This window comes from Sesamum indicum, linkage group LG8 (genome assembly GCF_026168435.1).
Source record: "Sesamum indicum cultivar Baizhima isolate 11 linkage group LG8, ASM2616843v1, whole genome shotgun sequence".
NCBI classification, from domain to species: domain Eukaryota; kingdom Viridiplantae; phylum Streptophyta; class Magnoliopsida; order Lamiales; family Pedaliaceae; genus Sesamum; species Sesamum indicum.
The window spans coordinates 18,572,850-18,596,652 of NC_142664.1; the positions used below are offsets into that span (position 1 = coordinate 18,572,850).

Sequence of the window (23,803 nt, forward strand, 5' to 3'; positions counted from 1 at the left end):
TATACGTCCCTTTCTTTTTGATTTCCACCACCTTGAACGGTCCTTCCCATGGGGGTTCTAGTTTACCTACATGTTTTGAGACTTCGACTTTTTTAAGCACGAGGTCCCCCACCTGGAGCTCTCTCGGTCGAACTCTTCGGCCTTGGCTTCTCATCATTAACCCTTTGTGGTGCAGAATCCTTGCGTACGCCCCATCTCTCTTTTCTTCGATCATGGTGAGGTCAAAGCTTCGTTCCTGTTGGTTAGCCTCGGGGTCATACATTGCCACTCTCTGGGATTCCTCCCCGATCTCTGCTGGAATGATAGCCTCCGTCCCATATACTAAGCAGAACGGGGTCTCTCCTGTTGCAGTGCGAGGTGTTGTCCTGTAAGCCCATAAGACCCCGGGTAGTTCCTCAGCCCATGATCCTTTACTGTCTAGCCGTGTTTTCAAATGCTGGAGGATTGTTCGGTTGGTCACCTCCGTTTGACCGTTGGCTTGCGAGTTCACAACTGTCGTGAAGTGCTGTGCGATCTTGAGCTCCTTGCACCATCCCGTGATCTTCTTCCCCTGAAATTGCATCCCATTGTCGGAAATTAGTATGCGAGGCAGACCAAACCTGCAGATGATATTTTTCCAAATGAAGTTGATGACTTCATTCTCAGATATTTTAGCGACCGCTTCCGCTTCGACCCATTTGGTGAAATATTCTACCGCCACGATGATGAATTTTTTCTGGGCTGGTGCAGGGGGAAAAGGTCCGACGATGTCGATCCCCCATTGGTCGAATGGGCAGGCTATTTTGATCGGCTCTACCGGGGTCGCGGGTTGGTGTATAAGGGATGCGTATTTCTGACAACTTTCACACTTCTTCACTAGCTCTTTGGCGTCCTTTGCCATCGTGGGCTAATAGAATCCCTGACGTATTATCTTCTGAGCCAACGACCTTGCTCCAGAGTGGTTTCCACAGCTCCCTTCATGAATTTCCCGCATAACATATAGAGCTCTCTCCTCATCCAAACACTTCAGGAGAGGTCCATCTACCGTTCGCTTATAGAGCTGTCCTGCCAACATAGTGAATCGGGTGGCTCTGAATTTGACTCTCTTAGCGGCAATGGGGTCAAGAGGCAGGGTGCCATCTTTAAGATATTTGGCGATTTCGTCCTTCCATGATTCAGGTTCTGCGACCGTCTGCACCTCCCTTCCGCCTGCGATACTTGGTCGTGCTCGAACCAGAGCCGTGATCTTTCGATCTCCACTCCCATCCATGGCCGCCCCAAACTTGGATAAGGCATCAGCCTTGTCATTTTCTGCTCTTGGGACCTGCAAAACCGAACATCTGTCAAATTTTCTCATCCATTGCTGAGCGATTTCCTTGTAAGCTGTCATGGTCTTCTCTCTCGTCTCATACGCCCCTTCGATCTGCAGAGCGATTAACTGAGAGTCCGTGAACACCTCCAAATCTTGGGCGCCCGCCTGGAAGGCGAGCTCTAGTCCCAGTACGAGCGCCTCATACTCGGCTTCGTTGTTGGTCACGGGGAAGGCCAGACGAAAGGCTGCTTCGATCTCGACTCCCTTCGGCCCCTGTATCCATACTCCGGCCCCTCCACTGTTGGCGTTCGAGGCTCCATCTACGTGTAGCATCCATTTGGAGGTTTGCTCCTCGACCATTCTGGGTAGATCGGGTTCACCTGCTAACTCTGTCACAAAATCTGCTAGTACTTGTGCTTTTTGGGCCGTCCTAGGTCGATATTCTATGTCATGCTGCCCCAACTCTACCGTCCACTTGATCAATCGTCCTGACGCTTCGGGTCGCGACATTATGTGCTTCAGGGGGTAGTTCGTTAGCACGATCACCTTGTGCGATTGGAAGTATGGTCGTAGCTTTCGAGCGGTGACCACGAGCGCGAGTGCCAACTTCTCCATCTCCGTATATCTCAATTCGGCCCCTTGGAGCATTTTGCTTACGTAGTAGATGGGGTTCTGTTGACCTCCTTCTTCTCTTACCAACACCGAGCTGACTGCATGTTCCGATACGCCCAGGTAGAGGAACAGTTCTTCGTGTTCCTTCGGGTTCGCTAACAAGGGAGGGGTCGTCAGGTACTTCTTCAGCTCGTGCAAGGCCTTCTCACACTCCTCGTTCCATTCGAAGTTCTTGGGTTTTCTCAGAATCCTGAAAAAAGGGAGACTTTTGTCAGCTGACCGCGAGATAAACCTTCCGAGAGAGGTGATTTTCCCTGTCAACTTCTGGACGTCTTTGATTGTGGCTGGAGAGCGCAGATCCATGATGGCTCGAATTTTCTCCGGGTTAGCTTCGATTCCCCGTTCGCTAACCATATATCCCAAAAATTTTCCTCCACCTACTCCAAACGTGCATTTGTCTGGGTTGAGTTTCATCCCGTATGATCTCATGATAGCAAACGCCTGGGCGAGATCGGTGAGGTGATCCTGCGACCTCTTGCTTTTTACGAGCATGTCATCCACGTACACCTCCATCGTCTTTCCGAGCAGGTCTCCGAACATCTTGTTAACCAGGCGCTGGTATGTAGCTCCTGCGTTCTTTAAACCAAACGGCATCATATTGTAACAAAAGATTCCTTTTTCCGTGATGAACGAAGTCTTGTCCTTGTCTTCTTCCGCCATGTGGATCTGGTGATACCCCTGGTACGCGTCCATCATTGAGAACATCTCGTAACCTGCGGTGGAATCCACCATGACATCGATCCGGGGCAATGGGTAGGGATCCTTGGGACACGCCTTGTTCAGATCCGTGAAGTCCACACACATTCGCCATTTCCCTGCGGATTTGGGGACAAGCACCACGTTAGATAGCCAATCGGTGTACTGAATCTCCTCTACATACCCGGCATTGAGCAGCTTGTCCACTTCTTTTCGGATGATTTCATTTTTGTCGCTCCCGAAAGACCTCTTCTTTTGTCGCACAGGTCGCATCGCTGGGTCTGTATTTAACCTATGCACGATCACTCCAGGGTCGATTCCTGTGAAATCAGATGGACCCCACGCGAACACGTCCATGTTCTCTTTCAGGAATTCAATCATAGCCACCTCTCTCTCCTTCAGGCTCGCTCCTATCCTGGTGGTTCTGTCCGGCTCATCAGGAGTGAGTTGGACGACTTTGTACTCCTCACTGGGCTTTAGGTGCTCCGGCTCGTAGGGCCGAGGTTCAGCGTCTTCTTTCACTCTTCTCTTCTTCGCCTCGGGTTCTCCCTTCAGTGATAGATTGTAGCATTTCCGCGCCTCTTTCCGGTCGCACGCTACCTCTCCTACCCCGCGATCCGTTGGGAACTTCACCTTCATGTGGTAAGTGGAGATGACTGCCCTGAATGAGTTCAGTCCTGGCCTGCCCAATATCACATTGTACGCAAATGGGGTATCCACTACCAAAAATTTTACCATTGTTGTCCTCCGCCTGGGCTCGTCCCCTATGGATACTGGCAACTCAATCATTCCCAAGGACGTTACTTCACTTCCGCCAAAACCGACTAGTGGTGTTTTGACCGGCTCCAACCGAAGATTTTCCAAGCCCATTTTGTCAATCACGTTTTTTAAGATGATATCTGCGGAACTCCCGCTGTCCACTAAGACCTTGTGAACTGTGAAATTAGCAATGTCGAGTCTGATGACGATCGGGTCGTTCATCTCCCCCGTCTCCTCGGGCTTATCAGAGCTGCTAAAGGAGATGGCTTCCTCTTCTTCCACTTTCAGCACGAACTCTTTCCCTCGGCTTGAGTTCGAAGTTCGAGCGCATCTCTTCCTATCCCTGTTCGAGCTACTCGAGCTAGATCCCCCTGCAATCGTGTAAATTACTCCTTTAGTTGGCGCGTTGTTTGGGGTGGTTTGGGCGTGTATCGACTTCGATGGCCCCGGGTTCCTGTCTCTGCTCCTCGATCTGCTTCTCCTTGGCTCCTCCCTGCCTGTTCTACAATTGTGGGGGACTCGGTCTCTAAAGTACCCCTGCCTCATTAACCTTTCGATTTCGTCTTTCAATTGGAAGCACTCTTCCGTGTTGTGCCCTCTCTCCCGGTGAAACCTGCAGTATTTGTTGGAAAATTTCTTGGAGGGTGTATATCTAGTGTGCCTTGGCCATTTAAGAACATCTGCATTCTCGACCATCATCAACGCCTTTTCCCGCGACATTGGCAGTAGGGTGTAGTTGTGATATTTGGGAATGTATTTGGTCTCCCTTTGCTTTTCTTGCTTCTGTCTACTTCCCCCGACCTCTCTTGCCTCGTTCGGCTTCCTGTACATCTGCTCGCGCTCCTTCCGCTCATAGTCCTTCATCGCATTCATCTCCTCTTCGTCTATATATTTCTGGGCTAGAGCCATGAGCTGCTCGGCATCTCCAGGCGGGTCGCGTGCAAGCGCGGATGCGAACGGGCCTTTTTTCAAACCATGAATCAAAATACTGACCATCATATCTATACGCAGATCTTGTATCTCTATCATTTCGTTATTGAATCTCCCTACGAAACTCTTCAATGTCTCGTCCTCTCTCTGCCGTATGGTGAATAAATGGGTGGCAGATCTCTTTTGCTTCCTTTGGCTTGCAAAGTGGAAGGAGAATTTCTGGATCATTTGCTCATGTGAATCAATGCTTCCCCTCGGTAAGTTCGTGAACCATTCTTGTACCTTTCCAGTTAATGTGGTCGCAAACAACTTGGCCATGATTGGGCCTGGCTGCCCGTATAAGTTCATAACCATATCGAAGGCCGCTACATGTTCGTAGGGGCCCTTAGTTCCATCATATCTTGGCAAATCGGGTACTCGGAAGCCGGGTTCCACCACTTGGACCAGGATGTCGTTGCTAAAGGGTGAATTTTTGTTGTGCACAACTATTTCTCCTCGTTTTTTGAGTTCATCTATCTGTCTGTTAAGGTTCTCTATCTGCTTTCCCACACTTTCTACCTCCGCTCTCGAGATTACCGGTTCCCTTCTCTTCGCACGACTATGACTGCTGGAGCCAGCGTCGGATGACGCTGGTCGTTTACTGCGATGCTCCTGTCCGCCCTGTATTCTTGACTCTCGAAGCGGTTCCACATTCTCGAACAGTTGCCTCCTCGCTGTTTCCTTGACCAGGGGGGTCGCAGTTCTTCTTTCATATTCCACGATTGCTTTCCGGCTAGCTTCCTCTATCATTTTCTGTAACTCATCAGGGGTTAGTTGGATGGTTGCTCCCACCCCTTTCCTTGGAGTTTCTTCTTCCCCGGCGTTTCTCCTCGACGAACCTTCCATTATGCTAAGGAATTCTCAGATGTTCCCACAGACGGCGCCAACTGATCCGGGTCGAAATATGCGATCTCGTGATGCGATCTCTACTCGAAGCGCCTATTCGTCCAAGACCAGATTTCGGGTTCCCTGAGAATGAAAACACGAACCGTGAGCTCGTCGGGCACGTCCCCGACAATGACCCTCCGACGCTCAAGTTAGTTTGGTCGAATGAAATTGGTTCGATCTAGGAGTTCGGTCTCAATTAATGCGTATCAGTTACCTCATTTATGGCGTGCCGGGGTCTATTTATAATACCCAGTTGTACGGTAAGTACTGGGCCACGTGGCCTTATCTCGTTGGTGTGCGTTCTGATCGAACGGTGAGGATTGTCCGAGTTTCCGGTCGGTGTACGCGATCCGGGTCGGGTCACACGCGACCCGCCTGTTACAATATTCGCGGATCCTGATCACGAAATGACTGTAATGCCCTTAATGAGGGGTATTTTGGTCCTTTTGCAGGTATGATATTTGAGTACTCATTAGATGTGGTTGAGGTTTTTTTGCTAAGGAATAAATCGGGATTTTACCACGACGGACTTTTACACCAGGTGAAATATTATTTCCGCAAAATGTGTAATAATCAAGAAGGAGGGGTCTTGTCAATGAATAGTAGTCTTGGATTAAAAAATTAGTATTTTGGTATTTATAGGGGTGTTGGAAATTATATGGTGTGATAGGTTTTATGTACTTATGGTGTGCCTCCTATATATCCAATTACTCTTTTGCCCTTATAATTTTATATATTTTTTTACTAATGTATATCATACAGCCCCCCACTCTCGGACGGAATATGAACTTTCTGGTAGAATATTTTGTGCGAGAGTAAATATTTTTTTGAATTGAGTTAACACATGGGAGTGGGTGCACCTCGGTCGTAGGGTGCACCAGGGGGTCACCCCGAGCCCAGCTCACAAGCTGGGGCTGGCGCAGCCGTGGGCGCGCGCACCTCCAGCTCGAGGCAGTGCCTCGAGCTGGAGGCTGGGGGGGTGCACCAGGTGGTGCACCCCGAGCCCAGCTCGAGGTGGTGCCTCGAGCTGGGGATGGCGCGGCCGTGGGCGCGCGCACCTCCAGCTCGAGGCAGTGCCTCGAGCTGGAGGCCGGGGGGGTGCACCAGGTGGTGCACCCCGAGCCCAGCTCGAGGCAGTGCGGCCGCGCGCCGGGGGGGTGCACCAGGTGGTGGAGTGCAGCGCACCAGGCGATGTAATTCGAGCCCTCCTCAAGCTTAGCTTGAGTTTTCAAGTGTTGTGAGGAGGTGCTAATTTTTGCGTCACCTGGGTTTTGAACCCAGGTTAAAAGGGTGGTGAGTAGGAACTCCTACCACTACACCATCAAATATTTTTCAACAATACTTGCTCTCATTTTCTATTAGTATGAGTCATTCAGAGTTTATTCATCTCATCCGCTAAATTTTTTCATTTGTCTTGAGAATTTCGACATCATTTTCAAGAGAGGCTCCCCATAAATAATTCTTACAAGTGGTGATGGAGCCCCCCAAAACTTTGGAGGAAGTGAAGCGACGTATTTTTTTTCTTTTCTGAAGACGTTGCCTCTTGGGGTGATTTTTTCATCATCCATTAGGTTGAAAATCTTAGGAGGTGACTCGATAGTATTCTATATTCGTAAATGTAGTCGCTACACTTACTCAGTTGTTGTTTTGTTCTCATACGACTTATATCCGTCGAATGTTGCCTCAAGGGATGTTTTTGCTCATGCCCTGGAGTTAGATTTTTACCAACTTCGGAAGGGGGGGCAAAACTTTGCGAGTCCAACATATTTATGTGGGGACATTGCCTCAAGGATTTGATAAGGGGATGTTGCCTCAAAGGATACTTCGTGTCCCGGAGTCGGTCTTTTACCAACTTCAAAGGGATGTGAAGTTTCCGGGGCGACATTATTGACGAGGATCTCAATGAAAGTTCCGTTTAGGGGGTCCCGGGGCAATAGCGACTTTTGTCTATATGACAATGACGATTTTTGCCTCTAGGGTCCTCGTGAAACTTCAAGGATCTTTACGCCTAAATTCGTCTCGTTTGTTGGGACTACTACAAGAAAACCAACTTCATTACTTAAACTCCGAAATACAAAGTGTTAGGGAAAATCAAAAGGGGAGAAGGATATGTCGAGCTACTACTCGAGTTTTCTCCTATTACAAGTGACTAGCCAAAAAATATTTTTTTTCCGCTACGTGAACTTTGAGCTCCTCCTTCATGGCTTGTTGATCGTTTTGAGGTCACAGGATGACTCTTGCGGTGGGATAGTTATCGTCACGAGGAGTTTGCACATTCGGCCCACGGTCAAAATTGCGTCCTTGTGCATAGTGGTTGACATACTCCTTTAAGTGTCCCCGCTGGATCAATTTTTCTATCTCATTCTTCAGGTGATGGCATTCCTCCGTCATGTGTCCCCTGTCTCGGTGAAAACGACAATATTTGTCGGATTTGAGTCTCTTAGGGTTATCTTTCATCTTTGTCGGCCATTGACTGATTAGCCCTTGCTGTTCCGCCACCATTAATATCTCCCCCCTGGGAGCATTCAAGGGGGTATAGTGAGCAAACCCCGCCAGAGGCACATGCTTGCGTTCATCTTTCTTTTTCGGCTCTTTTTCCTCTTCTCGACCTTCCTTTTGCCGCTAAGGGAAGGATCCAAAGCATTAGACTCCTCAATCCGGATGTATTTCTGGGAGCGCACGAGTAAATCTTCCATACCGCTAGGGGGCTTGCCTGCTATAGACTCTTTGAATCTTCCCGGTTGTAGATTCTGTTGGACAATACTAGCTAACAACTCTTGGTTAACATGAGGAACCTCATGCACTGCATCTACGAACCTTTGCATGAAATCTCTCAGAGTCTCGCCTTCCCTCTGACGGATAGTAAATAGATATGCCGCCGTTTTTGGGACCTTTTTGTTCATGGAGAAGTGGTGCAAGAAACGTTGAACCAATTGTTTGAGGCTAGAAATAGTTCCAGCGGGCAGTTGGTTGAACCAAGCTAATGCGCGTTTTGACAGCGTAGTGCGGAAGACCTTGCAGTAAGCGGCGTCACTTAGATCGTACCAATCAATCTTGGCGTAAAATTTGTCTAAGTGTTCTTGTGGGTCTCCCGTTCCATCATACTCCGACAGATTTGACACCTTGAGACCAGCTGGGAGCGCCTCTGCCCGAATGTTGGAGGCAAATGGGCTCCGTCTTGGAGGTGCCACACCCAACGGCAAGTGGGAATCCTCGGCTCCCCAAGTTGGTGGGGGGGCGAAAGATTCTCGATTATGGAGATTCCGATCTTGAGTTTGTGCAACTGTGGGTCTGGAAATCCGACTATTTACTTCCTCTCGCCTCTGCTCCTCCTCCTCGGGAGCCGAGGATAGTTCTCGACTTCTACGAGGGGAAGGAGGGGGCGGGTTCACTGGTTGTTGCGCCACAAATTGGGCCACGGCTTGAGCCGCAGCTCGTGTAGACGCGTCTCGTATCAAGGCTAGCAAGGCCTCCTGCGTCAGCTGGATCATCGGTTCTTGGGGTGGAGCCTCCGAGGGGAGCACTCCGGTTGGGGGCACGGCCGAAGATTTTTGATGTGATGAGGGGAGTCCCCCATTGAGGGGTGTTTGCTGGTGTGTTAGGGGGGTTACCTCCTGAGGAACTGACTGTTCGCCAGGGGGGTTCTGTTCCATTCCGCTCGCTTGGGCTTCTCGTATTGCGTCTAGATCGTGTACGTCACGGGCTCGGGACCTGGTGTGCATGCTCAACGTCGAGGTGAAATTTTTTCCCACAGACGGCGCCAATGATGTGGTTGAGGTTTTTTTGCTAAGGAATAAATCGGGATTTTACCACGACGGACTTTTACACCAGGTGAAATATTATTTCCGCAAAATGTGTAATAATCAAGAAGGAGGGGTCTTGTCAATGAATAGTAGTCTTGGATTAAAAAATTAGTATTTTGGTATTTATAGGGGTGTTGAAAATTATATGGTGTGATAGGTTTTATGTACTTATGGTGTGCCTCCTATATATCCAATTACTCTTTTGCCCTTATAATTTTATATATTTTTTTACTAATGTATATCAAGATGTGATTAGTTTAGTAATGGGTGCACTATCTTAAAGTCATGATGATTGTTTTCGAGATCTATGACGTTGGATGTTGTTAATCACTCAATTAAAATTTTCTTGTTTCAAATCATGTCAGCTATTTTCTCGATGACGTTAGAGTAGTATTCCTCTGTTACTTTTGCCGGCAAGAATTTAATGAGTTCATTAAAAAGCTTTTTTCCATGTCAATTTTTATTGTTATTTAAACACTAATTATATCATCATATTAATATTGTAATAATATATCGATACAATCATAAGAAATTATATTGTAGTCACATAAAATAAGAGTACAATATTTTTAATTTCCTACTTTACGAGATTTTCAAAATGTCTCTGAATATTGAAAAAATTCAACGCGTTTAATTACTAAATTTCGTGAAATAAATGATTAAATATGTCGAATTTTAAGACATGATTGGTTTGTTAGTTGTGTTTATTGTTGTAAGAAACGGTAAGTAATGAAAATGAAGAGGGTGTCAATTATTTCGGTTAAATTGATGTTGTTGTGGACTTACACGCTTCAAGTTCATAATTACGCCCTCATTACTTGTCAAATAATTTTGATGGTCATTTGTTTGTTTGTTAGCCTTTTCTTGCAATTTTTGGGTGGTTGTTTTTGTCTTTTGGGAAGCATATGGAATCTTCGAGAAATCACTTGATAACGAATTTGGGGGAATTTTCTTTATTTTTTTTATTTCTTTTTTTCCTCCTTCAAAATTTATATTTAATTTTTTGATTAAATCGTTTACCAATTTACAATCAATGGGATCGATTTGAATTTACATTACGTGTGTAACCAAAATTGGTATAGATAAGTGCCACACATTAATATGACGATCGATTTGGAGTGAATTTGAACCCAACCCACTTAGATTGGGATGAGTTCTGAAATTTTAAGCGGATTTCGAACCTTAATAGCTTGACTTCGAACACATCCTAAAGCAGCCCCCATTATTTTTCTAATATTTTATATGCAAAAAATTATGTATACTTTATTTACACTTACATATAATATACAAACTTAATATTTTGATAAATTAGAATAACGATATAAATAGTTTATAAATATTTTAATGTTTATATAAGTCCTGCATCTAAATTTTTTAATATTTCAATGCCCCTAAAACAATCACATATAAATTTACAATAAAAAAAAACTTTCAATAATATTAATCTCATATTTATAAAATTATGATAGTATTATCTTTAAATATATATTAATACTTTAAAAATATTAATCGGACTTATCGGATCTATCAAGTCTAATCTAGCAGATCCCGTCCAAGACAAGATTGAGTCTGAATTTTAAAAAAAATTGATATGGTGGATCCCGAGTTTTGACAAACTCATCCCGTTGTCATCCCTAATTAAGCAACGATTAAAAAATAACTTATTAATATATAAAATTAAAGTAAATAATATCTTACACAATAAAATATCGACCAAGTCATAAACTACGTCAACAAATAATGGGTAGGCCCAAGATTTGGTGGTGCTGCGGATGATGCAAGTGCGACCACAGGCGATGTGGAGGACTTGGCTTTCAAATGCAAAATTATGTGCATCCAGAAATAATTAGTATTGGTGCACCAAACTCAGTGCACTTTTTCCACCCACACCCACCAATTTTGTGGCAATCTGTGTGCGTAAAGGAAAATTAAAAAATAGGATATTTTGGAGGTCTGGCCCTATGGAATCCGAGGTGAAGATCTATTAATTTATCTATTATATTACTCCTTCATGATTAATTTTTTTTAATTATCTTTTAATATTTAAAATTCGAGTTTTTACTAATTTAATTTAAAATAAATTTTTTCTGAAATTTAACATAATTATAAATATTTCTCAATTATTTGAAAAATTAATACTCACTTGATTTTAATAATCTTCTAATAACGAGTCTATTTTGTTAGCTTCCATTATATCTACTCAAGTGTCTGTAGGTGGAGGGGTCATTTTGCAACTTTTTACGAAAATTATGATTAATTTTAAAATTTCATAAATAGTGGGTTCAATTTGAAATGGTACTAAACTGTATGACAAGTTTTGCAATTTTGCAACTCTCTCGAATGCACAATCCTTTCTTTGATCAAAATGGGGTCGTGCAGTTCCTGTATACAATATTAGGGATGACAATGGATTTGGATTGAACCAAGTCCCAGCCCTAGCCAAACTTGAGACCTTTAAATAGGAAGTCTTTAAGGTTTTCCTTTTTGTTAAAAAGAAAAAAAGACAAACAAAAATGAGTAGGTATGACATTAGCATTAGAGTTTTTTTTTTTTTTTTTTAATTTTCACAACGGCAACTCTGAATTATTTATTTTATCAATCGTCGGTTCATGAAATATTTTAAATAAATTAATTTATTTTAAGTACAACATGAGCAAGATCCAATGAGTATTTTTACATGTGGGATCTGGGTAGGCATACAAGTATTAATTTGGTCCAGATCCTAGTAAAAAATGTAATAAAATTTGTATTTCAAAAATTCAATCCGAATTCTTGGATTAGTTGATAATGGGTCTACACTCTGCACATCACGGGTCAAAATTTCTTAAGATTGTCAGATTCTATATAGTAAAGTATTCGATTTAATATATAAATATCACATGTATATATATATATATATATATGTATTTTTGTTATTTGTATATTTAAAAGAAATATACTACATATTGTTTATAAGTACAAATAATACGAGAAATAATATGAACTTATGTAAAAAAAAATTGAGATGATGATAGGGAGGAAAACAAAAATCTACGTCATGGATTCTCACAACCTGATTCTTTTCAACATTTTCCTAACCTGGACCAATGGTAGATTGAACCACGTGAACTCTTTTGGAACTTTCTTCTGCAGGTTCTCATCACAAATGTTCTTTCATTACCACATTTGCGTGATTGTCTAGCTGTGAATGGAACCATATGTAATTTCTCGAGAGTTATTTTGTAGTAAATTTAAATTTTGGAAAACGATAAAAAAATATTTGGAATGATTTGTGTAAATAAATTATAGATCTGGGGTGCAAATATAATTATTCGTAATTCTTTTTCAATAATTCTTGTAAGACTTCTCCCTCTTTTCTTGGAAATTTGAAATTCTGGTTGATGGCTTTCTCTTTACTGGGCAGGTTCCAGCAGTGCAGAGGAAGATATAATAAAAGAAGGCAGCAACTGCGGAAGAAATAGCTCAAGCGCTTGCATGTCCAAACAGTTTTCAAAATGATCATCTGTGGCTTTTCCAGATTAAACACAAATGATTTGCCTACCGTGTCGTGTTGAGGATTACATCAATTACATGAATGTCCATTTGCAGTTGTTTTACCTCTGTATGGACTTGTAAAGCACCACCGTCACGTATTTGGAAAGGAACCGGTTGGTGGAGCCAAGTGCCACAGCTGACTGCCCGCTCCTGTCTTTGTGCATGTAGAGATGGTTCAGCACCACATGCTGAGGCCTTGAGTGAGGAGGCGGGATCTCCATGTGGGACGATGGGGCGTTAAGCAAAGTCAAATTTAGATGTGGAGGAACAAGTGGTGGTTCCTTTGCAAAATCCTCTTGACTGAGTTGCAAGTTGTTGTAGCTGGAATCGGGGGACTGAGGTGGTTCGAAACCAGAAATGCTGTCAATATCTTCTGGGACGTAGTCCTGCAGCATATCAGAAAGCACTATTTTGTCAATTAAGTATATAGTTCGCAAGAGAATGTATGAAAATCAACATGGTCGAGAGACGTTCACGTGAGGCCCCCAGCAATCAACTAAAAAGCAAAGCGCAAATTTGACCCTCGTTCCAGAGAGGAAAGCATTTTAACAGTATCAGCCAGCATAGTTAGGATGATCATCGTTTTTTTATGCTTTGGTGTAGAATCCAAAACTCGACATATATTTTCCCTCAGAAAAAGTTAAGAATCGTCCCAACGTTCAATCTCTATCAATTGTACCACATGTAACTATTGGTGATAACATTTTGCTGTCTTTCGAGCGACTTTTCAGATTCTAAGGTCTGGAGTTGTATGATGAAAAACATACAGGATATTCCAGTTGCTATCAGCCGCAATAAACTCAAGACACAGTAGAAACTAAGGTAGAGCACAACTAAGAAATAATATTCATAACTTAACTAGTGAACTTTAAGTACAATTTGGCGAGAAATGCAATTAAAGGTGCAGAGTGTACGTTTACTTGCCCCCCAAAAGTGATGTATGCTTGTCATTATTATGATTAAAGAAGTCTTTGATAAATAGCACACCACGATTTTATAGTAAATACACAACACACATATTCCTTTTAAACCTGTAAACCAGCAAGCGATAACCAATTTTTGGATCTGATAAAAAGTGTAAGGCATACAGAGAGGCATTATCACAGAGAGACTGATGATAAAATTCAACCAATTTAAAACAAGAAGGCTATTAAGTTTCAGAATTACAAAAAGCATAGCCGATGATGTCCGAAAGACGAAAAGATCTTAGAACAAGACAATAGTAATCAAAATAGCTTCAACTTAATAGCACATTTCTCTTGCTCGTTCCTAAGAATTCATGTCTCACTTTGTTTCTGTACATTTTTTATACATATCCCAGAGCAGAAGTACAGATTAATAAGCAGAAGTGAACATTTTCATGAGAAGGGATGAAAAGACAATGAGGATAAAAGGAAGAGGAGAAACAAGAGTGCACCTGCAAGTCTAATATGTTATAACTGTTTCCTGATTCATCATGTTCCAAGGGCTGATCAGGGGAGTACCTCCATTGTCCATCAACAATAAACCTATATTGATAAACTCCTGAAGGGAGTACTTTCATGATTGTGTAGTCTTTTCCCGATCTTTGCAAGGGCTTCCTGTAGAAAGTCGCCAACGCTTAAAATTTGCTTATAATTGTTGAAGATTAATAAAGGTATCGATATATAAATCAAAAGAACAACCTTGTTTTCCAATCATCCCATGACCCCTCAACCAGAACTTCTTTGCCGCCATAGCTCCACGTTATCATAGTTGGAATACCTTGCTCATTGTATCTGTCTTCATAACTTGAGGTAGTCTGCATCCATGAAGGATTAGGGATGTGCAGTTCACCAGGTCTTTTTAAAGGAACCATGGGCATCTGCACATAGAACAAGGGATGAAACATTTGATTCAGTCCACCACAACTTGATCTAAAGAAGACGTGAAGCAGATAATATTACCGCTCCCATGCTTTACAGTTACATTTAAACTAATAATGCCAAGCCATGTGTAATATTCTTTGGTTGGAATTAGCTGAAAGGCAACAGACACGAAACAGAGGTTTCTTCATAAACAAAGGCTCCAAATTAAAACATGGCCACAGACAAAAGCTTGCAAACCGGAACAGCCATTACAAAATTTGCGCAAGCAGTGGTCAATGAAAGTTCAACCTTCCAGCAGCATATCTCTATTTGCAAATTGCAATCTAATATATTTAGTGAAATAGGATAAGCAAATAGTCATCTGTTCAAAAGCACTAACTTCCGTTCTCTCACTCAACACAATCACGAGATGTTTAACATAAATTCCCTAAAACCCAACTATTTCGTCTTTTCTTTTTTTCTTTTTAAATATACTGTACATACATTACTGATAGAAATATCGCAAAAGTTGAACATGCCTGAAGCAAAAGAAGAATGATGAGCAGGAATGAATCCAACCTTCAGAGTCTTCAGATCTAGACTAATCATGTAAGCTACAGTCACTCATGCATGTACTAGACGATAACCCATAGAACAGTGTAATACTACAACTCAGTACCACAAACATTTCACTTAATTATAACCAAAGATCACATTTTTACACCACCACAATCAAATAAAACATCAATTTTTAACAATTACAAGCAACCAAAAAGAGGGCCTCTTCAAGAATTCATAAATAATTAGAAAGAAAACAACAAAGCTGACCTGAGGTCTGAACATCAAAGGAGATTGAGAAGCCCTAGGACTTGGAAGGGGGGACTGCCCCATATACTCACCACCATCAGCAGCATAATTACCTGCCCCACCATCTCGATCAGCCATGCTAACTTGCCCACCGCCGCCCTCCTCGACCCCAGATGGGCTGCCACTGCCACCGTCTTCCCTTCCATTAGCATTCCCCATTTTCACTTCTTGCCCACAAAAACAAAAACACCCCAGAAGAACAAAACCTCTAAGAATCTACTTAAGATTCCTCTTCGCACCCAACATGAAACAAAGCAAGTAGAAGAGGTTCAATAGGGTGTGGATAGATTAGAATCATTGGGCTGTTTGGGAAACCAAATCCCTTCACTATCCTAACTTTGAATGAACCATTAATAGCATCAACACATGGATTCTTTATTCTTGATTGGTAGAGAGTGGAGGAGGGGTGTGAGATTATGCAATCCTGTGAGTTTGGAACTGTGTTTTAATGTAATTTAATGTGGGTGTGATGATGAATAATGTGGTGTGGATGGTGGGGAAAAAGAAGGGCCCAAGATGAAGAGGGGGGGGTGGGTTTAATGGGGGGATGCAGGTCACATCATCCTCATTGACAGGCCACTTTGTTTATATTTTTGGGGCAACTGTTAATTATTCTTCTAGATGCTTTTCATTAATTCTTGGAAATTTCCCACACTCACAGTGTTTTTAGTTCTTACCATGGAATCTCTTTTCTTTCTTCCTTCTTTTTTCTCTCTTGATCTTTGGATTGAGAACAGTGTGTACAACTGAAATTCTTAAGGATGAAGTTCTCTTCCTCCATTGAAATTATGTGATAAAGTTTGAGTCTAATTCATAGTAATTCTAATTACTGGTAAATCTCGATGACTCAGAAGGGGAAGGACAGGCTATTTTCAATTTTGATTTCATTTTTGTTGTTTTTAAATTGAAAATAATTAGTGTACTTTGCCTAAGTAATAATTTTTTAGAATAAACTATATTGACACTCTCTCTAAATAATATAATTATTGATTCATACACAATAATTAAACTTATATAATTATAAAAATTATATTTTATTAATTCATCATAGCCATTTAATTTATATTTTTTTAATGATATTGGAATAATATAACTAGGTAATATCGCAAATAAAATATAAAATTTATTATTATTAAATTATTCAAATTATCTTAAAATTTCAATATCAATTTTAAACATGCAATTTTAAAAATAAATTAAAATTATTATAATAAGGGTGAATTCATAAAAAATAAAGTTGGATTTATTTATAAAGAAAACCAAAACAGCTAGAAGCAACCCCTAAAGTGTTTCTAACTTTTAACCTAAAAATACTTTTTGCAATTTAAAAGTAAAAATTGACATTCCAAACACCTCAAAAATAATTTTTTTGAGTTAGAAAAGTATTTTCTCCTAATATTTGATGCAATTACACATAATATTTTTTACGATTATTTTCGACCAACAAAGAGATCAATCCATTGGTAAAACTTACAGAAGTTGATGAAATCAGGAAAAAAAATTTGAAATGAAAATTTATGTTTGTCTATAATTGACTTAAAAACTTATTGCAGGTCGAATAGATCTTTTCTAACCAAGCTATTCCTGTAAGAGTGACGATGTATCACCTCACATTTATTATTATGTGAAAAGGTATAAGGATAGTTTGAAAGGTAAAAAGTCCTTTTTTATAGAAGACTTATTTGTTTTTCTACCATTTCAGTATAAGTGGTAATTATATAATTGCATCAATAGCAATTAATTAAATAATAAATCGATTGGATCAATAAACTCATGTTAAGTGAAATAGATACACAAACATTTGGTAACGGGGTCTCCGTCACTTTAAGAACCTTGCTAGGTTCAAACATATTAAGGTAGAACAACATCTTTAGATGCCATCTCTAAAGTCATTATTTGAGAATATCTACGCCCTCTATCCTTGGATGTAATTGATTGTACGTTACGTTGGACAATCATAAAAGCAGATGCAGCAACGCCCTCTATGCCTTTGAAAGTTTATAACTTTTTATCTGAATATATTCATCATTTCACCCCAAGAACATACAATTTTCTCCAAATGGATGCATTGTTTACCCATAGGACACATTATTTAATAAAATGACAGACATATTGATATGACACAATTGGATGATGATTGGACGCCATCAACCATTATCCATGTGTCACGAGCTTGGTAGGCCGTACATCGTAACCAAACACTTGTTACGATTTAATCTGTTTAAAATGAATTTACTAATTTAACTTAGGGTTAATCACACCTAGACTCTTTCTGAAAATGCTAAATTACACTTTTCCCTAAAAAAAAATTGAAATTACACTTACATCCCTTAGAAAAATCTCGAACTGCATCTAATCGCCCTTCTATCAGGATTTGGACGAAAAATACTAACTTAAACAAAGAATAATACATAAAATTTTAATTTTGTCTCTCATTTAACTTTTCATGTATATATATGGAGTGAGGTTAACATCATTATATTTTTTTTTCAAAAGTACAAAATTATTACATGAACACATTAAATAATGAATAAAATTAGAAATCCATGCATTTTTTTTGGTAATGTCAACACTTTTCGGAGGGATCAAACATAAATAATGAATTTTCAAAGGGATGATAAGTATAATTTCAAATTTTTTTTGAAAAAAATATAATTTCATATTTTTGAAAAGAATATAAATATAGTCAACTCCTATATTTATTATTTATTATTTTGTAACAAAATTTGAACTCATAACTCCAAATTTGTTGACGGAGCTCCGTCAATTTTAGTAAAATGTTTGCTTGAGTTGAAGATTTTGTAGGTAAAAATGGTAATTGGTGCAGTAGAGTAGAGTGATAGTTAATGGTTGTAGGGGAAGAAGCCAAATAGTCGCTACCAGTAGTGTGACATCTCATCATTGTCAACCATGCCATTACATTAGTATCAAAAAGCGATTTAACAGTATTTTTCATCATCTAGTCTAGCACACAAGCGACTTTTACTCTTTTTCGACCCCACCAGAAAACGACTTCCCCAATTTCTTTCACCACTCTTTTTCGTTTCTTTTTAGCATAAATTACACCAACACTATTAAAATTAAATCAAATTACATAAACACCCCATATTTTTTTTATAAATTTATTAGTGTAATGTATCCAATGATAAATATCTTCATATACAAAACGCTCACTAATGAAATTAGTGAGCGTAATGTATCTTCGTTAGTGATAAATATCTTCATTAATGTATCCAGTGATAAATATCTTCATATACAAAACGCTCACTAATGAGTACTGCATCTTCAAAATTGTAACCTTCCCATGGCATATAAGCTACTAATACGTTTTTCCCTAAAGAAAGTTCGCCACCAACCGTAGCAGCACCATCTGCTAAAATTTGTCCCTTTTTAATGCATTTACCCTGCTGAATCTGGGGTTTTTGATGCATACAAGTATTTTTGTTGGAACGTTGATACATAACTAATGGAATGCTTAGAGTATCTCCATTCCTTGAGAAAAAGGATCTTGTAGTATCTATATAAACGATCTTTCCCCTACGTTCGGCTAGAGCAAGAGCCCCTGAATCTAGAGCCGCCTGTCGTTCCAACCCAGTTCCAACAATGCATTTCTCGGACCGAGAAAACGGAACTGCCTGACGTTGCATATTAGAACTCATTAAAGCCCTATTCGCATTATACAAGGTTTCGCTATTCAATCTAAGGTATATTTGTAATTACAACTATAATCTTAATAGACGTAAATAATAAAAAATCTCTATACTATATATTAAAAGAAGTATCCTTTTAATATCTCTCTATTTTTGGTCCCTTTTTTTTTATATAAATTTTAATTTTTTCTCATGTGTTTATCTAACTTCTGACTCTGTTATTGTCTTTTGACAGTTATTTCTTTTTTTCTTTTTTTCATTTTCACCTATCTTTTTTTATCACGGTTTTATTGTATAATTTAAAATTAAAATATTATTATATGATATTTTATTAATTAATATAACTATTATTAATAATAGTAAAGAATTACAAGAGTGTATCATAAATTATTAATTTATTAAGTATAATTTCAGAAGGTGTCGATATAATTTAGATTTTTATTTTTGGGTTGGAGACAGAGACATGTGACCACCCTTTCAACATTTGATTCTACTGCTAAAAGTCAGTATCTTTTTTAAAAATAAAATAAAATAAATTCAGTGATTAATTTGAAGCCCATGTGTAGGCCCATTAACAAATCGTCTTCCTGCTTTCTCAGGCCCAGTTATTGTGTTTCAGTCTGTAGAACGTTTTCTCTGAGTCCTTAAGCGAACAGGTGACAGGTAACAAGTGAGCTGAGCTCTTCTCTAAGTCATTTAAGCAAACAGGTGACAGGTGAGCTGAGCTCTTCCTCAGTTGCTTTCTTGTCTTGTTGATTTTTAACGTGACTATCTTGGAAAGGTTATATCTGTTATCCATGGAATAGGATGATCAATGCTTTGAAATATCTTGAGGGGGTCATTTTTTTCCCTGTGTTAGCAAAGATTTGAAGCAGTCTTCAATCCTTTTTTCACGATTTATTGGGTTCGGTAAATGGTTTGTCGGTCGAAGTTGAGGTGCATATTTGGCACTTGAATGGAAGTGGCTGCCATGTTTTGGTGGATTTTGGTTGTTGTCTGCTTCTTAGCACAATTGGCCGTTCAGTGCCAATGGCCAAGAAATTGAGCACAATGAATTCATATCTTGCTAGTCTTTTGGTCAGTGGATGCTGAATCTTCATTTCCCCTGTTTGAATACTTCTGGATTTGTTGCACCTACGAGAGCATGTTGGGTATTTACTTGTTAGTGTATTGTACATTTGGAACCAGATGTTGTCCTGCATCAATGTTGATTTTTCTCCTGGAAGAATGTGTAATGAAGAACATGCTAAAAGATAGTTTAGCCTGACTCTTCTTTCCTTTTCGTTTGTCTGTGTGATCGCCCAATGTTTAAATGCACCGGCCTGGTTTTGTCTATTTGTAGAGATACATGCTGTTGTCCAGTGGCCTGAATATTTTTGATTGATGATCCTCTACCAATTTGACAGTGAGAAAATGCAAAGTTTGCGGGGAGTTATTTTGAGTTACATGAGAATTGAGGTCCCTGTGAAAGGGTGTTTAATTCCAGAATATCTTGATCGAACGCAAAGGCATATGCAAATGCTGTGTACCTGTAGCACGGCTGCAAGTGTCAACCAGGATCAGGTGCTGGATCGAGTGATTAGACTGGTGAAGAAATTTGACAAGATTGATGCTGCTAAGGTAATTAGTCTTGCTGTGCTATGATGATATACGTTTTGTTCTTAAATAGCTCATATGACCATCTTCAAATGCAGTTTAAGCCTATTTTGACATGTGATGTTTATTTTCCCAACAAACCACCACCTTAATCCTGGTCATGAAGGTTTCCACAGCATATGTAATTAACAGCAAATTATATGTCGCAGGTTACAGAAAAAGCTGATTTCCAGAAGGACTTGAGCCTCGACAGCCTGGACAGAGTGGAACTTGTCATGGCTTTTGAGGAAGAATTCTCTGTGGAGATACCTGATGCAGAAGCTGATAAGCTTAAATGCTGTGCTGATGTTGCTAAATATATCCTCTCTAGTTCCAGTGAGAAAGTTTCTGAGAGTTCTTAACTGTATTTTAGAGTTAGAAAGTGATACAGTTACTTGTAGTACAATTCCACTACTGTAACAATCCTTTCCAATGGTTATGGTTTAACTGGATGGTGTTTTTATGCTATCTTTCGTCTTATTCGACGGATTCTTTACCCCGTAGGCTTTTCTGGGCATGAATGGACTGAATAAATTTCATTTTCACTTGATATTATATGTATTTATATGAAGAAGTTCCATTAGTTTATTTTTATTACCCACCAAACACTGTACATCACAGTAATTACAACCCCCCCCCCCCCCCACATTTCAAGCATAAGCTGTCTCTCTATCTCTCTCTCTCTCTCTCACACACACACACACAGGGAAAAAAGAAAAGCACACAAGCACAAAATTCTTGAAAGTCTGACTTAGGAAACAGCAAGCCAATTGAAGCCTGCAACTCAGCGTGACTGAAGCGCCATCTGTCCGAGCTGCATGCAAATAACTGGTATGTTACACCCCATTTCATTACGAGACAGATACTGTATGTCCTGTTTTGACTGCCTTTCTCATGCGCTGTTGTGAAGGTTTTGGCATCAAATGTATGTTATGTGTGGTGTAACTACGAACACCTTCACCTACGGATGTCAGCTTCATTGCTTTATGTTTTCCAGTAAAAGAATGTCGGCAGGGGGAGCTCCTTGGAAGATGAAGAACTTGAACAATACATACCTTTTCCAAGTTGGGAATTGCATGGAGATGAGAGGGAAGATCAATTAGGAATTCTCCATAACTATTTGTGCTCCCTTTTGCCCATGATTTCCTTGTCTTCCCACCCATGGCACAGAAAACGGCCACCAATGCACCTGCAATAATTTATTGCTGGAATTCTTTAAGGTTTCTTCTTCATGTTAACTTGGTTGATGTCCAAAGCAAAGTCACATCCGTTTTTAAACAAAAGAGAGCCCTATATGGAAATAATATAAGTAGGGAAGAAAGACAGAAAAGAAGGATCAACCATCTGTAAATTAACAGGTGAACTCATCAATTAGCCCCCTAGGCCTAAATTGATGTGAACACCATACCTTTTACTATGAGACACTCATAATTTCAATGTCTGAGAAATCATCCTCTTTATTGCCAAATAAACGTAGTTACCGAATATCGAAATCCATAACCAAACCACAGCAAGAAACTAAATTATCTTAATCTAAACTTCAATAGCAAATATTATCTTCAGTGTAAAAAAGAAAGAAAGAGAGAAATATGTAAAAAAATCTATGATCTCTGTGCACTGATGATCACTGAGCGGCAAAGATAACAGCAGAAGTTTGAGAAAAATAACAAGAACCTGAGACTGGATGTGGATGGCTGGAAAGTTTGTGACTCGCAGTAGCATGGCAAAGAAGCTTGCCACCAATTACAACTGTGGAGAGTTTCTCTTCCCCATAACCAGCCCACTTCACCACATCGTTGCTACCAGATAATTCAACCGCCATGTCGTCTTCTCCCATAGCATGAGTAGTCGGAGTTTGTAGGAAGACGAGGACGACGAATACTAAGAACATCATCATCTTCACTAAAAATCCCAAAAACTGGCTGATGATCTTCATCTTTGTACTAATGATTTGCAGCTTCTTGAAGGGACAATAATGAAGTTAAAGCCACCACCTGGGCGTTGTATAATATAAGCCTCTGATCTGCATGGTATGCTATGATCCTTTTCAAGTATCTGAATTACGACTCGACCCTTGATCAAATTTGATATTTGTAGTGAAGGTCGGAGTTGTGGAGGGTCATAATAGTCAATTCAAGAAACGATTTTTATCTTTTCTTTTTTCTTTTTAATTTTCATGAAATAGAAGATTGGATTGGAAGTTGGGAAAGGCAAGGGTAACTGTACGTGTAGGTTGGTCGCCTAATCTCGTCACCTACGTAATCATTTTAATTGTTGAACCCTAAATTAATAAAACGTCCACGTTTTGGTAAGCATTTAGGGATTTGAGTCAATTGGTCAAGCCTTCCCCCAACTATTCCTATCTGTCTACACAAATTCAACTGCGTCCCCTTCTCAATAATAATCATACCAAGGAAAGTACATAACCTATATCTAGTTCTAGAACTAATGGACAATTGCATAAATACTCTAAATCTAAACAAATTTCAAGATATATAATTCTTTTATTTTACAATTTTAAATTCACATTCATCGTCCTTGCAGTCATATATTTTACGTTATAAAATTTTCATGACTATCGAGTGTTTGGAAAAATATTGCCATGGGAGATATGGTTGTAGAGAAATATATTGTAGTTTATAAAAATTAAATTATTTTTCTAGGTAAACTACAACAAACGTCCTCAAAATTGACATAATTACAAATATTCATCGTTAAATCACCATCAATATCTCTTTTATTTTAAAGATCATCCAACAACTAGCTCAATCGTTAGGTTTCCAACCATTTTTTACAATGAGCTAACGAAAATATCTTGTAGATTACAAATTATAATTCTTACTTTCTTTAAAATCGTGATTCTTTTTAAGAACTAAGTGGACAGTTTCGGTACAATTTTTCAATTTCTTTTTCCCATCCACCCAATTTGATTTTGTTTTAAAGAACTTCATTTCTTTTTCTCTAAAAAAATAAGAGAAGAAACACCAAGTGCAAAGTTGTTAATTTAGTTTCATCGAAAATCTAGACTATTGATAAATTTCCCAAATAATAAGAAAAATTCATAATTGAACCAAAATTCATAAAAGTTCGTTATAATTTACCTTCTATTTAAAGATTAAACATAAAATACTATAAGTATGGCCTTCCCTAATAATAACGGGAGGGAGTTTTTAACTTTTTAGTCGTTGGGTTGAGACTTATATGTTCGCTTTC

At 39.7% G+C, this 23,803-nt stretch overlaps 4 protein-coding genes across 6 annotated transcripts; 1 reads left to right on the forward strand and 3 right to left on the reverse strand.

Annotated features, from left to right (window-relative positions):
* Window positions 1-886: 886 nt before the first annotated feature.
* On the reverse strand, window positions 887-5,233 carry LOC148787278 (uncharacterized). Its single transcript, XM_088883559.1, has one exon. It carries the CDS (start codon window positions 5,231-5,233, stop codon window positions 887-889), a length of 4,347 nt encoding a protein of 1,448 aa, XP_088739685.1.
* A 7,272-nt stretch (window positions 5,234-12,505) lies between these two features.
* Window positions 12,506-15,830, reverse strand: LOC105168048 (SNF1-related protein kinase regulatory subunit beta-2). The gene is made up of 4 exons (XM_011087961.3): window positions 15,267-15,830; window positions 14,277-14,455; window positions 14,030-14,192; window positions 12,506-12,998 (listed from the first exon to the last, which is right to left on the reverse strand). The coding sequence occupies exons 1-4, from the start codon at window positions 15,462-15,464 to the stop codon at window positions 12,672-12,674; spliced, it is 867 nt and encodes a 288-aa protein (XP_011086263.1). The 5' UTR covers window positions 15,465-15,830; the 3' UTR covers window positions 12,506-12,671.
* A 3,724-nt stretch (window positions 15,831-19,554) lies between these two features.
* MTACP3 (mitochondrial acyl carrier protein 3) lies at window positions 19,555-21,086 on the forward strand. Of its 3 annotated transcripts, none has more exons than XM_011087963.3 (3): window positions 19,555-19,670; window positions 20,362-20,575; window positions 20,761-21,086. In XM_011087963.3, the coding sequence occupies exons 2-3, from the start codon at window positions 20,369-20,371 to the stop codon at window positions 20,950-20,952; spliced, it is 399 nt and encodes a 132-aa protein (XP_011086265.1). In that variant the 5' UTR covers window positions 19,555-19,670; window positions 20,362-20,368; the 3' UTR covers window positions 20,953-21,086. The 3 variants fall into 3 exon arrangements, with proteins under 3 accessions (XP_011086265.1, XP_088739243.1, XP_088739244.1); XM_088883117.1 differs by having other exon boundaries at window positions 19,566-19,618; XM_088883118.1 differs by lacking the exon at window positions 19,555-19,670 and adding an exon at window positions 19,677-20,032.
* A 153-nt stretch (window positions 21,087-21,239) lies between these two features.
* On the reverse strand, window positions 21,240-22,646 carry LOC105168050 (uncharacterized). Its single transcript, XM_011087965.3, has 2 exons — window positions 22,265-22,646; window positions 21,240-21,779 (listed from the first exon to the last, which is right to left on the reverse strand). The coding sequence occupies exons 1-2, from the start codon at window positions 22,524-22,526 to the stop codon at window positions 21,442-21,444; spliced, it is 600 nt and encodes a 199-aa protein (XP_011086267.1). The 5' UTR covers window positions 22,527-22,646; the 3' UTR covers window positions 21,240-21,441.
* Window positions 22,647-23,803: the final 1,157 nt, after the last annotated feature.

What these genes read in the sequence shown, in the direction of transcription:
- LOC105168050 (XM_011087965.3), bottom strand. Translation starts at nt 22,526, where the DNA reads ATGAAGATCATCAGCCAGTTTTTGGGATTTTTAGTGAAGATGATGATG. An exon ending in CCATCCACATCCAGTCTCAG is followed by an intron (nt 21,780 to 22,264) that starts GTTCTTGTTATT and finishes AAATTATTGCAG; the next exon opens with GTGCATTGGTGGCCGTTTTC.
- LOC148787278 (XM_088883559.1), bottom strand. Translation starts at nt 5,233, where the DNA reads ATGGAAGGTTCGTCGAGGAGAAACGCCGGGGAAGAAGAAACTCCAAGG.
- LOC105168048 (XM_011087961.3), bottom strand. Translation starts at nt 15,464, where the DNA reads ATGGGGAATGCTAATGGAAGGGAAGACGGTGGCAGTGGCAGCCCATCT. An exon ending in CTTTGATGTTCAGACCTCAG is followed by an intron (nt 14,456 to 15,266) that starts GTCAGCTTTGTT and finishes TTCTATGTGCAG; the next exon opens with ATGCCCATGGTTCCTTTAAA. An exon ending in ATAACATATTAGACTTGCAG is followed by an intron (nt 12,999 to 14,029) that starts GTGCACTCTTGT and finishes GATATGCTGCAG; the next exon opens with GACTACGTCCCAGAAGATAT.
- MTACP3 (XM_011087963.3), top strand. Translation starts at nt 20,369, where the DNA reads ATGCAAAGTTTGCGGGGAGTTATTTTGAGTTACATGAGAATTGAGGTC. An exon ending in ACAAGATTGATGCTGCTAAG is followed by an intron (nt 20,576 to 20,760) that starts GTAATTAGTCTT and finishes TATATGTCGCAG; the next exon opens with GTTACAGAAAAAGCTGATTT.